Source organism: Scyliorhinus canicula, chromosome 2 (genome assembly GCF_902713615.1).
Source record: "Scyliorhinus canicula chromosome 2, sScyCan1.1, whole genome shotgun sequence".
NCBI classification, from domain to species: domain Eukaryota; kingdom Metazoa; phylum Chordata; class Chondrichthyes; order Carcharhiniformes; family Scyliorhinidae; genus Scyliorhinus; species Scyliorhinus canicula.
Genome location: NC_052147.1, coordinates 9,291,895 through 9,307,428, shown reverse-complemented (window position 1 = coordinate 9,307,428; position 15,534 = coordinate 9,291,895). Strand labels below are relative to the sequence as shown.

General features: G+C 46.4%; 1 protein-coding gene across 1 annotated transcript in view; it reads right to left on the bottom strand.

The window, feature by feature from the left end:
• LOC119962353 (epithelial cell adhesion molecule-like) overlaps positions 1–15,534 on the bottom strand; it is a 39,787-nt gene that overhangs the window by 2,703 nt on the left and 21,550 nt on the right. The window contains exon 7 of the mRNA XM_038790332.1: positions 7,819–8,001. Within this exon, the coding sequence (XP_038646260.1) occupies positions 7,819–8,001 (183 nt within the window). The remainder of the gene's footprint in view (positions 1–7,818; positions 8,002–15,534) is intronic.

Below are 15,534 nucleotides of genomic sequence, written 5' to 3'. Positions count from 1 at the left end.
CACCCTACCCAAGCCCATGCCTCCACCCTATCCCCATAACCCAGTAACACCACCTAACCTTTTGGACACTAAGGGCAATTTATCATGGCCAATCCACCTAACCTGCACATCTTTGGACAGTGGGAGCATCCGGAGGAATCCCATGTTGACACAGGGAGAAAGTGCAAACTCCACACAGACAGTCACCCAACGTTGGAAATTCACTTCATAAATCTGGAATTGAAAGCTAGTCTCAGTAATGGCGACCATGAAATCATTGCCGATTGTTGGGGGAAAAAAACACATTTAGGGAAGGAATACTGCCGCCCTTACCCGGTCTGGCCTACATGTGACTCCAGGCCCACAGCAACGTGGTCGACCCTTAACTGGCATTGAAATGGCCCAGCAAACCACTCAATTCAAAGGCAGTCAGGGATGGGCAACAAATGCTGGCCTCGCCAGTGATACCTATCAAAGAATAGAGGGACTGAAATGCTGAGGTAGAGTTTGCCACCAACGTATAATGGGCAAGGTGCAGCCACTACAGACCATAATTGTGTCACACCCACCAGAATGAGTGAGGCCTGAACTCTTGACTACCAGGACCACAGAATTACGGTTACGGTGCAGAAGGAAGCCATTCGGCCCTTCGTACCTGTGCTAGCTCTCCAAATGAGCAATTCACTGGTTGCCATTCTCCTGCCTTTCCCAACAGCACGGCACATTCTTCCTTTTCAGATAACAATCCAATTCCCTTTTGAATGCTTTGATTGAATTTTGCCTCCACCACACTCTCAGGCAGTGCATCCCCGACCCCAACCACTCGCTGCGTGAAAGAGATTTTCCTCGTCTCGTTTTTTTTTTTGTTTCTCTGACCAATAATTTTAAGCTGATTGGAAGAAGGTGTAGGGGAGATGTCAGAGGTCGGTTCTTTACACAGAGAGTGGTGGGTGTGTGCAATGCACTGCCAGCAGAGGTGGTGGAGTCAGAGTCATTAGGGAAATTTAAGCGACTCTTGGACAGGCACATGGACAGCAGTGAATTGAAGGGGTGTAGGCTAGGTTGATTTTAGATTAGGATAAGTGGTTGGCACAACATCGTGGGCCGAAGGGCCTGTACGGTGCTGTACTGTTCTTTGTTCTATGTTCCTAATTATTTTAAGTCTCCACCCTCTTGTCAATCCTTTCACAAGTGGGAACAGTTTCTCCCTAGCTACACCCTAGCTACTCCCTAGCTACACCCTAGCTACTCCCTAGCTACTCCCTAGCTACACCCTAACTACTCCCTAGCTACTCTGTCCAGCCCCCTCATGATTGTGCAAATCATGATTAGCAAATCTCCTCTTCGACCGTAAGATGTAGGCGTAGAAGTAGGCCGTTCGGCCCATCGAGTCTGCTCCGCCATTCAACAAGATCATGGCTGGCCTGATGTGATAATCCTCAACTCCACTTTCCTGTCTTAACCCCATAACCTTTGATTCCCTCACTGATTAAAAATCTGTCTGTCTCAGCCGTGCACAATCCAGCCTCTACAGCCCTTTGCGATAAAGAATTCCACATTCACTACTCTCTTGAAATTTCTCCTCATCTCTGTCTTACATGGGTGACCTCTTACTCTGAGATTCTGCCCTCTGGTCCTAGGCTCTCCCACAAGAGGAAATATCCTCACAGCATCAACCCTGCCAAGCCCCGTGAGAATCCTGTACATCTCAATAAGATCACCTCATTCTTCTAAACTCCAATGAGTACAGGCCCAACCTACTCAACCTCTCCTCATAAGTAAATCCCTCCTTACCCAGGATCAACCTGAACCATCTCTGGATTGCCTCCAATGCCACTAGATCTTTCCTTATATAAGGGGACCAAAACTGTTCACAGTATTCCAGGTGTGATCTAAGAACTGCACATTTTCCCCGTGTCTGCGGGGGTCTCACCCTCAAAAAGATGTGGTTAGGTGGATTGGCCATGCTAAATTGCCTCTTAATTGGAAAAAAAAGAATTTATTTTTTAAAAAATAAAAAAATAATAACTAGTTCCATATGTAGTTTTAGCAATACTTCCCTATTTTTATACTCCATTCCCTTTGAAATAAAGTCCAAGATTCCTTTTACCTTCCCTATTACCTGCTGAACTTGCATGCTCGCTTTTTGTGATTTATACATGAGGACCCCCAAATCCCTCTCCTGCAGCTTTCTGCAGTCTTTCTCCATTTAAATAATACTCTGCTCCTTTATTCTTCCTACCAAAGTGCATCACCACATTTCCCTATATTATATTCCATCTGCCAAATTTTTGCCAACTCATTTAAAAAAAATATACTTTGTGTACCCAATTCTTTTTTTTTTCAATTAAGGGACAATTTAGCATGTTCAATCCACCTACCCCGCACACCTTTGGGTTGTGGGGGCGAAACCCACGCAAATACGGGGAGAATGTGCAAACTCCACACAGACAGTGACCCAGAGCCGGGATCGAACCTGGGACCTCGGTGCCGTGAGGCAACAGGGCTAACCCACTGCGCCACCGTGCTGCCCTTTGCCAACTCATTTAACCTGTCTATCTCTCTGTAGACACTTGTCATCCTCACCATTTGCCTTCCCACCTATTTTTATGTTTCCGCAAACTTGGCAGTAGTGCGTCCACTTCCCTCGTCCCAGTCATTAAAATACATTGGATCCAGCACGGATCCCAGCACTGAACCATCTCTTTTACAACGAAAACAGTCCTAACTTCTCCAAGCTATCTTCATAACTGAAGTTCCTCATCCTGGAACCTTTCTGCACTTTCTCCAATGTCTTCACATCCTTCCCTAAAGCCCAGAGTTGGATACTACGCTCCACTTAGGCAAAACTAGCTTCTTATACAAGTTCAACAAAACCTCCTGCTCCAGCACACTCTGCCCCTATGAATACAATCTGGGATACTGCCTGCGTTATTAACTGCTTGCTCAACCTGCCCTGCCACATTTACACCCAGACCTCTCTGTTCCTGCCTTCTGAGATTTATGTGACTCCCTCCTAGTCTTCTGCGCATCCCCAATTTTCGATGCTCCACCAATGGAACCTGTGCCTTTGTTGGAACCAACAATTCTACGGACACGTGCTTGTAGGATTAGAATAGCGGTTTTAATATACTCACAACAGAGCCAGCCTATTAGCCATTGAACTTTCGGTGAACTGGCTGGCTGACCATGTGGCACTGACCTTTTATACAGCAGCTTCCGGGGGAGGAGTCCTGGGCAGAGCTAAGGGAGAAGCCCCATACAACTCGAGCATTCCCAGAGCTACTCCCCCTGGAGGACAGGTAGTGCAACTGCACTTACAATACAGACACATGTATATACAGATTACAATCCGGTGTGAATCACATTCACCACAGCCTTCAGCTGCCTCGGTCCTAAATTCTGGAATTCTCTCCTTACACCTCTCCATCTCTCTGCTACCACTTTGACCAAGTGTTCAGCCCCATTCCTAATGTCTCGTGGCACTGTGCCAGTCTGATAAGATGCCTGTAAAGCATTTGGGATCCTTGACTGAGGTAAAAGGCACTATAAAAGTTGCCATTGAGAGAGGAGGGGGTGATCCCAGTATGTTCCTGATGAACCTTGGCGATGGTCTAAAGTTCCATTGAAACAAATTGAGGTGAACATTATTTTTTAATCAAACCAGCGGTTCTCAAACTTTTTCAGCCCCTAATCTAATGGATTAGTAATCATAGATCTGGAATCTAAAACATAATATTATATAATATGGTTAAGTTCTGCATGTATAGAATGTTTCAAAAACCTTTTTAAGAAAATAGACAAGCACCAAGAGTAGTAAACTGAGCGCAATTTCAGTGATGACATTGACCAAAAATAACAGCTGTGTGAAACTCCATTAATACTTGTCTGAACTGCTCTTAGTCTGGTTAAAGAGTGTCTGTTCTGGGCAGCGCGATCATAGATATTTACAGCATGGAAACAGGCCCTTCGGCCCAGCTTGTCCATGACGTCCAGTTTCTATCACTAAGCTAGTCCCACTTGCCCGCATTTGGCCCATATCCCTCTATACCCACCCTGCCCATTAAGGACAAAATTGTACCCGCCTCTACCACTGCCTCTGGCCGCCCGTTCCAGGTGCTCACCACCCTCTGTGTGAAAAAATTCCCCCTCTGGTCTCTTTTGTATCTCTCCCCTCTCACCTTAAACCTATGCCCTCTAGTTCTAGACTCCTCTACCTTTGGGGAAAGATGTCGATTTATCTACCTTATCGATGCTCCTCCATGGACAGCACCACACCACCTCCAGCAAACAAAACATAACTTCAAGACTGCAGCTTGAATATTTTAATCTTCTTTTAAATGAATGAAGTTGGAAAGAGATTTCTAGCCTGGGGTTAGGGGAATTCTGTTGACCTGCTGCTGACACCGGCACAGTGGTTAGCATTGCTGCCTCACGGCACCGAGGACCCGGGTTCGATCCCGGCTCTGGGTCACTGTCCGTGAGGAGTTTGCACATTCTCCCCGTGTCTGCGTGGGTCTCACCCCCACAACCCAAAGATGTGCAGGTTAGGTGAATTGGCCACGCTAAATTGCCCCTTAATTGGAAAAAGAGAGTTGGGTACTCTAATTTATTTTTTAAAGTGTCTGTTCAGAGCCCACATCCCCAAACAGTTCACAGTTCAAATCTAATACAAACAGCTTTAAGTTAAATCAGCACTAACATCATATTTGGGATGTTAAACACATTCAAACTATGTTGCTATTTTGATTTTAAAATTTTTAAACGTCCCATAGACAGTCAAGGAGTCCTATTACTGAATACTCCCCTTGAGCGTGACATTCCTGCGAATATCTTACAGACCCACGTAAACCCAGCTCAGTTTCCCAGGGGTTATTTAATCATGCACGAGGTTTACATTATTGCAACATGATTCAAGTGAGTAAAGACTGACAGATTTTGCACGATTGTAAGAATCAAACCAACCAGATATTAATATAAACAGAAAATACTGGAAATACTCAGCAGACCAGGCAGCTTTATAAATGGTACTTACTCTAGACATATAATCCATAGAATCCCTACAGTGCAGAAGGAGGTCATTCGGCCCATCGAGTCTGCACCCACCCTCTGAAGGCACACCCTACCTAGGCTCACTCCCCCCGCCCTATCCCTGTAACCCCACCTAACCTGGACAACTTTGGACACTGGGGGGAAATTTCAGCCAATCCACATAACCGACACATCTTTCGACTGTGGGAGAAAACCTTCGCAGGCACGGAGAGAATGTACAAACTCCACACAGTCACCCAAAGCCGGAATTGAACCTGGGTCCTTGACGCAGTGAGGCAGCAGTGCTAACCACCGTACCCCAGTGCCGCAGTGTAGTTTTAATGCACCTGCATATCACAACTTCCAATCCCTCTCCTGCGAAAATAAACAGGAGACTCCAATGATAACCATGGTAGTAGATACAGACAACACCACAAAGAAGGTTTCTGGGAGCTTCCGGAGTGAACACCTTGTCAGAAATTAACGTGGGTCTATCAGTAACTATTGTTAAGTTATACAAAGTGAGCGGCTTTTTTTTAACCCCTTATTTCCCTCCCGTCTGCCTGTCCGTCACACTCACACCTTGAAATCACAAGGTTCTGGGTTCAAGTCCCATCCCAGGGCTTGAGTGCAGGAATCAAGGCTGATGCTCCAATGCATTACTGAGGGAGCGCTGCACTGTCGGAAGTGACTTCTTTTGAACGAGACATTAAACCCCGTCTGCCTAGTGGGTGAATGTAAAAGATCCACGGGTCCTCAGGATAGGTGGGACTGGTCGTTATTACATTTCTATTTTTTGGGGGTTTGCTGTGAATAAATTGGCTGCCACATTTCCTATATTACAACAGTGACAATATTTCAGAAAAGTCAAAATTAAGATCCTCTTTCAATCAGATCCCATAGCACAATACCACTCCCCACCTCCCCCCTTCCCCAGTCTATTAAAATCAGATCCTGAAAAACATGGACCATTTTCCATATCTTGAGAACTTCCTCTTGACGAAGGCAGACAGAGACAACCTGTCATCTCCAATTTTAGGACCAGAATCTCAAACTTAAGACAAAGGCCATGGTTTCTTCAGTAGCAGTGAGCCCCATGCTCCTATATCCTTTTACACTACTGATCGCAAGCACCTCAAAGCATTGGCAATGTACTACCAACACAGCCTTCACAAGATCCTCCAAATCCACTGGCAAGAAAGACAATCAAACAACAGTGGCCTCTAACTTGCCCAGCATCGAGGCATTAATTGCTCAAAGCCAGCTTTGCTGGGCAGGACTGCATAAGATAAAGATGCATGGCATTAAGGGTAAAGTAGTAGCATGAATAGAGGATTGGTTAATTAATAGAATCAAAGAGTGGGGATTAATGGGTGTTTCTCTGGTTGGCAATCAGTAGCTAGTGGTGTCCCTCAGGGATCCGTGTTGGGCCCACAATTGTTTACAATTTACATAGATGATTTGGAGTTGGGGACCAAGGGCAATGTGTCCAAGTTTGCAGATGACACTAAGATGAGTGGTAAAGCGAAAAGTGCAGAGGATACTGGAAGTCTGCAGAGGGATTTGGATAGGTTAAGTGAATGGGCTAGGGTCTGGCAGATGGAATACAATGTTGACAAATGTGAGGTTATCCATTTTGGTAGGAATAACAGCAAACAGGATTATTATTTAAACGATAAAATATTAAAGCATGCCGCTTTGCAGAGAGACTTGGGTGTGCTTGTGCATGAGTCACAGAAAGTTGGTTTACAGGTGCAACAGGTGATTAAGAAGGCAAATGGAATTTTGTCTTTCATTACTAGAGGGATGGAGTTTAAGTCTAGGGAGGTTATGCTGCAACTGTATATATATATTATATAAAGTGTTAGTGAGGCCACACCTGGAGTATTGTGTTCAGTTTTGGTCTCCTTACCTGAGAAAGGACGTACTGGCACTGGAGGGTGTGCAGAGGAGATTCACTAGGTAAATCCCAGAGCTGAAGGGGTTGGATTATGAGGAGAGGTTGAGTAGACTGGGACTGTACTCGTTGGAATTTAGAAGGATGAGGGGGGGATCTTATAGAAACATTTAAAATTATGAAGGGAATAGATAGGATAGATGCGGGCAGGTTGTTTCCACTGGCGGGTGAAAGCAGAACTAGGGGGCATAGCCTCAAAATAAGGGGAAGTAGATTTAGGACTGAGTTTAGGAGGAACTTCTTCACCCAAAGGGTTGTGAATCTATGGAATTCCTTGCCCAGTGAAGCAGTTGAGGCTCCTTCATTAAATGTTTTTAAGATAAAGATAGATAGTTTTTTGAAGAATAAAGGGATTAAGGGTTATGGTGTTCGGGCCGGAAAGTGGAGCTGAGTCCACAAAAGATCAGCCATGATCTCATTGAATGGTGGAGCAGGCTCGAGGGGCCAGATGGCCTATTCCTGCTCCTAGTTCTTATGTTCTTATGTTCTTATGACATGTTGTTCGTCTGCTTGACACCAGACCCCTGACAAAACTGCCCTACGCAGAACTTGGTCGCAGCAGGAAAATCCCTGCAGGAGAGTGGCAACGCTTTAGGGATGTCCTCAAAACATCCCTGAAGAGGCCAGATGCACTCATCAACTCATGGGACTCCCCGGTTCGTGAGCGGCCAGAATGGAGATTTACTCCAGAAGGCACTGAGCACATTGAGGGATTTTGTCAGGAGCACGCGGAGGTGAAGTTGAGCTGCCAGATAGAGCACACAAACCTCCCAAAAACCTCATCCGCCCGACCCTTCAAACACCACCTGTCTGCGCAGGATTACGTTGTGAATGGGTACGGCTGTACTTACAAAGACTGCAATCCCAGTTAGCATAGCCAGCGCGATGATAATGATAATGGCAGCGAAGCCAGGCGAAATGGTCTTCATGTTAATCCTAGGAGGCTCGTTGTCGAAGAACCAAACTTGTACCGATTCCCTCTCGACCTGCAAGCTCTTTCCGTCCACCTCCAGGGTAAATTTGTTCATCTTTAACTGCAAAATGAAGACATTGTTGAGAGATACTAATCGGGAGATTCACTTTGACATCTGTGGACTAACTTAAACCAAACAAACCAGGATCTGGTGCCTCAGGTTAGCCTGAGCAAATGGAGCCTGGTATTTATACAATTACAAGTTTTTATTTACAGGGACACATACTGTATATCAGACCAACAACTCCCTTGTCCATTTACTCCCAGATATAATGAAGGGCAGATTCCTCAACTAAACTTAACCTAAAGTGTCCAGCTGATACAGATTCAACAGACTCCCCCCCTTGTCCGTGTGGAGTTTGCACATTCTCCCCATGTCTGTGTGGGTCTCACCCCCACAACCCAAAGATGTGCAGGGTAGGTGGATTGGCCATATCTTTTTATTAAAACAGTAAAAAAATATATACAAGGCCAATCGGTACAAACACTAACGAAAGAGAAAATGCTGGAAAATCTCAGCAAGTCTGGCAGCATCTGTAGGGAGAGAAAAGAGCTAAGGTTTCGAGTTTGATGACTCTTTGTCAAAGCTCACTAGTACAAACACTAATTTTGTTTTGGAGAAACAGGGTACCCTCCCCTCGGTACCAATGTACGGGGGGGGGGGGAATACTCTGATTATTAAAACAGTTCATAACACATTTCTACAACAAACAAATGGTACAAACACTAAACCTTGCGCGGGAGAGGCCAGATACCCTCGCCTCTGTACCGGCAGAAGGGAAAGGGAAGGGGGGGTTTGGAAAGGGGAAAGGAGGGTGGTGTGGAGGGAGGGAGTCGGAGTGTTGGTGAAGGGGGGGCGCAAATAGGGCACTGCCTGAACTATCTACAGAGGCAGAAAAACAAAAGGACCTTCAATCATGATGTGTCACGCTATTTTGCCCCTTAATTGGAAAAAAAGAATTGAGTACTCTAAATTTTTTTAAAAACAGATTCCCCTTTACCTGCCTCGTTTTTATTTTATTTCCTCTTTATTTACGCAACAAAGGTTTCGATTTTAATCTTCCAAACACTGTATGAAGTGTATAGAAATCAGAGAGAAGGGCCGTGATAAAATTGAATAAATTACCATAGACAGAGAGGAGGTTTTGAATGGTCTGGCAGGTTTAAAAGTAGATAAATTTCCAGGCCCAGATGAAATGTATCCCAGGCTGCTGAGTGAGGCAAGGGAGGAAATAGCAGGGGTGTTGCCAATAATTTTCAATTCCTCTCTGGCCACAGGAGAGGTGCCAGAGGACTGCAGGACAGTCAATGTGGTTCCATTATTCAAGAAAGGAGGAAGGGATAAACCAGGAAACTACAGGCCAGTCAGTCTCACCTCAGTGGTGGGGAAACTATTGGAAGCAATTCTGAGCGTCAGAATTGACCTGAATTTGGAGAGTTTGGGATTAATCGAGAACCGTCAGCGTGCTTTTGTTAAGGGGAGCTCATGTCTGACCAACTTTATTGAATCTTACGAAGAGGTGACCAGGTGCTTAGATGAGGGTAATGCATTTGATGTGGTCTACTTGGACTTCAGCAAGACTTTTGATAAGATCCCACATGTGAGACTGACAGTGAAGGTAAGAGCCCATGGAATCCAAAGATATTTGGCAAATTGGATCCTGAATTGGCTGCGTGTCAGGAAGCAGAGGGTGATGGTCGAGGGGTGTTTTTCTGACTGGATGCCTGTGTCCAGTGGGGTCCCACAGGGATTAACTTTGGGGCCTTTGCTGTTTGTGGTTTATATAAATGATTTCTACATGAATGTAGGAGAGTTGATCAGTAAGTTCGCTGACTATACGAAAATTGGTGGGATGGTAAATAGTGAGGAGGATAGCCTAAGATTACAGGAGGATATAGATGGGCTGGTTGGATGGGCTGATCAGTGGCAAATGGAATTCAATCTGGATAAGCGTGAGGTGATGCACTTGGGCAGGACAAACAAGGCAAAGGGAATACATGATAAACAGCAGGACCCTGGGGAGCCCGAGGATCAGAGGGACCTTGGTGTGTATGTACACTGGTCCCTTAAGGTCGTAGGACATATGGATGCAGCGGTTAAGAAGGCAGATGGTATCCTTGTCTTTATTAGTGGACCCATAGTCTTTAAGAACAGGGAGGTTATGGTGCAACTGTATGAAATGATAGCTACGCCACAGCCAAATCATTGTATGGAGTTCTGGAATTCACATTATAAGAGGGATGTGATAGCACTCCTTACTTGTGATAGCAAGGAGTCAGGAGGGCTAAAAGGGGGTCACGAAAAGTCATTGCCAAATAGGGTTAAGGAACATCCCACGGCTTTTTACACGTACATAAAAAGCAAGAGGGTAGCCAGGGAAAGGGTTGGCCCACTGAAGGACAGGGGAGGGAATCTATGTGTGGAGCCAGAGGAAATGGGCGAAGTACTAAATGAATACTTTGCATCAGTATTCATCAAAGAGAAGGAATTGGTGGATGTTGAGTCTGGAGAAGGGTGTGTAGATAGCCTGGGACACATTGAGATCCAAAAAGACGAGGTGTTGGGCGTCTTGAAAAATATTAAGGTGATAAATCCCCAGGGCCGGATGGGATCTACCCAGAATACTGAAGGAGACAAGAGAGGAAATTGCTGAGGCCTTGACAGAAATCTTTAGATCCTCACTGTCTTCAGGTGATGTCCCGGAGGACTGGAGAATAGCCAATGTTGTTTCTTTGTTTAAGAAGGGTAGCAAGGATAATCCAGAAAATACAGGCCGGTGAGCCTTACGTCAGTGGTAGGGAAATGACTGGAGAGAATTCTTCGAGACAGCATCTACTCCCATTTGGAAGCAAGGGGTCGTATTAGCGAGAGGCAGCACGGTTTTGTGAAGGGGAGATCGTGTCTCACTAACTTGATAGAGTTTTTCGAGGAGGTCACAAAGATGATTGATGCAGGTAGGGCAGTGGATGTTGTCTATATGGACTTCAGTAAGGCCTTTGACAAGGCCCCTCATGGCAGACTGGTACAAAAGGTGAAGTCACATGGGATCAGGGGTGAGCTGGCAAGATGGATACAGAACTGGCTAGGTCATAGAAGGCAGAGAGTAGCAATGGAAGTGTGCTTTTCTGATTGGAGGGCTGTGACTAGTGGTGTTCTGCAGGGATCAGTGCTGGGACCTTTGCTGTTCGGAGTGTATATCAGTGATTTGGAGGAAAATGTAACTGGTCTGATTAGTAAGTTTGTGGACGACACAAAGGTTGGTGGAATTGCGGATAGCGATGAGGACTGTCAGAGGATACAGCAGGATTTAAATTGTTTGGAGACTTGGGCGGCAAGATGGCAGATGGAGTTTAATCTGCACAAATGTGAGGTAATGCATTTTGGAAGGTCTAATACAGGTAGGGAATAACAGTGAATGGTAGAACCCTCAAGGGTATTGACAGTCAGAGAGATCTAGGTGTACAGGTCCACAGGTCACTGAAAGGGGCAATACAGGTGGAGAAGATAGTCAAGAAGGCATACGGCATGCTTGCAAAAGATGTGGAGGCTTTAGAGAGGGTGCAGAAGAGATTTACCAGGATGTTGCCTGGTATGGAGGGCATTAGCTATGAGGAGAGGTTGAATAAACTTGGTTTGTTCTCACTGGAATGAAGGAGGTTGAGGGGCGACCTGATAGAGGTCTACAAAATTATGAGGGGCACAGACAGAGTGGATAGTCAGAGACTTTTTCCCAGTGTAGAGGGGTCAATTACTAGGAGGTATAGGTTTAAGGTGCGAGGGGCAAGGTTTAGAGGAGATGTACGAGGCAAGTTTTTTTACACAGAGGGTAGCGGGTGCCTGGAACTCACTGCCGGAGGAGGTGGTGGAAGCAGGGACAATAGCGACGTTTAAGGGGCATCTTGACAAATACATGAATAGGATGGGAATAGAGGGATACGGACCCTGGAAGTGTAGAAGATTTTAGTTTAGACGGGCAGCATTGTTGGCGCAGGCTTGGAGGGCCGAAGAGCCTGTTCCTGTGCTATACTTTTCTTTGTTCTTTGATCATTGTTCACTGGAAAGGGTGCAGAGGAGATTTACCGGGATGTTGCCTGGGATGGAGAGTTTTAGTTATGAAGGGGGATTGGATAGATTGGGGTTGTTTTCCCTGGAGCAGAGGAGACTGAGTGGGGACGTGATTGAGATGTATAAAATGATGAGAGGCAAAGATAGAATAGACAGGTGGAGGAGGTCAATGACCGGGGGGCAGAGATTTAAGGTAAGGGGCAGGAGGTTTAGGGGGGATGTGAGGAAAAACCTTTTCACCCAGAGGGTGGAGGGAGTCTGGAACTTGCTGCCTGAAAGGGTGGTAGAGGCAGAGACCCTCATAACATTTAAGAAGTATTTAGATGGGCACTTGTGATGCTGAGGCACGCAAGGTTATGGGCCAAGTGCTGGGAAATGGGAATAGAATTGTTTTTGACCGGAGCAAACGTGATGGGCTGATGGGCCTTTTCTGTTCTGTAGACTCTATGGTTACATTTTCAGTTTCTCCTCCTCCAGGACCCCCAAACACTTTTTTCACACATGCAAGGCCAGCATTTATTGCCCATCCCTAATTGCCCTTGTGACGGTGGTGGTGAGCTGCCTTCTTGAACCGCTGCAGTCCGTGAGGTGTAGGTACACCCACTGTGCTGTTAGGGAGGGGTTTCCAGGACTTTGCCCCAGCGACAGTGAAGGAACGGCAATATTGTTTCAAGTCAGGATGGTGAGTGACCTGGAAGGGAACTTGCAGCTGGTGGTGTTCGTATGTGTCTGCTGCGCTCAATCATAGAGATCACAGGTTTGGAACGTGCAGTCAACTTGGTGAGTTCCTGCAGTGTAGATGGTGCACACGGCTGCTACTGTGTATCGGGGGTGGAGGGGGTGAATGCTTGTGGGTGGGGTGCCAATCAAGTGGGCAGCTTTGTCCTGAACGGTGTCAAGATTCTTGAGCATAGGGTGGCGCAGTGGTTAACACTGCTGCCTCGGGCAACACGGTGGCGCAGTGGGTTAGCCCTGCAGCCTCACGGCGCCGAGGTCCCAGGTTCGATCCCGGCCCTGGGTCACTGTCCGTGTGGAGTTGGCACATTCTCCCCGTGTTTGCGTGGGTTTCACCCCCACAACCCAAGGATGTGCAAGGTAGGCGGATTGGCCACGCTAAATTGCCCCTTAATTAGAAAAAATGAATTGGGCACTCTAAATTTATTTTTAAAAACATTTCTTGAGCATTGTTGGATCTGCACTCACCCAGGCAATTTGGGACTATTCCATCACACTCCTGATCTGTGCCTTGCAGATGGTGGACAGGCTTTGAGGGGTCAGGAGGTGAGGTTAATGCCACAGGATTCTTAGCCTCTGACCTGCTCGTGTAACCACAGCATTTGTATGGCTGGTCCAATTCTATTTCTGGTCAATGGTAATCCCCAGAATATTATGGTGGGAGATTCAGCGATGGTAATGCCATTCTCTTTTGTTCAAGGTGGTGATTTTCTGACACTTATGTGGCAAGTAACCTTTGTGTCACACATTAGCTGAGCCTGGATATTGTCCAGGTCTTGCTGCATTTGGACATGGACTACTTCATTATCTGAGGAGTCGTAAATGGTGCTGAACATTGTGCAGTCATCAGAAAACATTCCCACTTCTGACCTTATGATAGAAGAAAGGTCACTAATGAAGCAGCTGAAGATGGTTGGGTCTCGGAAATTCCCTGAGGAACACCTGCAGTGATGTCCTGGAACTGAGATGATTGACCTCCAACCACCACAGCCATCTTCCTTTGTGCTAGGGATGACTCCAACCAGCAGAGAGTTTCACCTGATTCCCATTGACTCCAGTTTAGGTCGGGCTCCTTGATGCCATACTCGGTCAAATGCTGCCTTGATGCCACTCTTGGACAGCCACTCTTACCTCACCTCTGGAGTTCAGCTCTTTTGTCCATGTTTGAACCAAGGCTGTAATGAGGTCAGGAGCTGAGTGACCCTGGTGGAGCCCAAACTGAGTGTCGGTGAGCAGGTTATCGCTGAGTAAGTGCCACTTGATAGCACTGTTAATGACTCCTTCCATCACTTTGCTGATGATTAAGGATAGACTAATGGGGCGCTAATTGGATTTGTCCTGCTTTTTGTCTACAGGACATACCTGGACAATTTTCCACTTTGCCAGGTAGATGCCAGTGTTAAAGCTGCACTGGAACAGCTTGGCTAGGGGCACGGCAAGTCCTGGAGCACCAGTCTTCAGTACTATTGCCAGCATATTGACAGGGCCCATAGCCTTTGCAGTACCCAGTGCCTTCAGCTGCTTCTTGCTATCACGTGGAGTGAAGACTGACATCTGTGATGCTGAGAACCTCAGGAGGAGCCTAAGGTGGATCATCTATTCGAAACTTCTGGCTGAAGAGGGTTGCAACTCCTTCAACCTTCAATGTCCTTCAGGGACATGTTGGTGCTGCTCCTGGCCTGTCCTCCTGCAGCCCACACTGAACCAGGAGTGACCCCTTGTGATGGCAATGACCGGGTGAGGGAAAAGCCAGACCGTGCGGTTACTGGTTCTGGTTGAATAAAATTCTGCTGCCGCTGATGGTCCACAGTGCCTCATGGATGCCCCATTCAGAACGGTTCTGATTGTATCCCTTTAGTACGGTGGCAGTGCCACACGATATCTGTCCTCAGTATGACGATGGCACTGAATGTGGTGGTCATTCCTACCAATATCGTCATGGACAGATGCATCTGTGACTGGTGGGTTTATGGGAGCAAGGCCAATTAGGTTTTTGCCCCTTCTCTCACCACCTGCTGCAGACCCAGCCTGGTAGATATATCCTTCAGGACTCCGCCACCTCGAACAGGAGCCGTGCTATTGAGCCACTCAGAGTGCATCCACGCCCTTTGCTACCTTCAGTGCTTCTTCCAAAGCTGCTTCAGCAGGAGCCTTCCACGTCTGGCCTGATGCCTTGAGACTTAATGCAGTCCAGAATCGATGCTGAAGACTCCCAAAGCCGCTCCCTCCCGATTGTATACCTCTGTGGGACTGTCCAGTCAGTGGGACAGGACACACCCAAGGATGGTGATGGCGGTGTCTAGGACATTAGCTCTGAAGAGGCAGAATTCCGAACGGACTACAAAAGATACAAAATGGATGCCGCCTGATATAAAATGGACTCTGTCAATGTTCTTGACCCTATGTTATTATCAGTGCCTTCTGCTGAGGTAGTAAAGCTTTGTGCAAAACAAGTGATCCCCAACCAGATGCATCTGGAGAGACAATGAGCCGTTGGCAACCTTTACTCAATGTCTGTATTCTTAGCTACTGGTAACTGACGAAGTAGCCCCAAATTAAGGAACTAGCAAGGAATGAGGAAGGACATGTTCAACGTGGCTGGACTATTGACCCCATGACTTTATGTAACCGTTATCTATGTAATGAATTGATTGGGTAGGCAAACTGCCAATTAGAGACAATAGGAGCTAACTCGTAGCCATTTATGGCATTGAAGATGCATGTTATGAATTGTGACGCGAACAGAATTGATTGGGTGTATGTAAATGCGAATACAAACTAATTCCGCTTTCC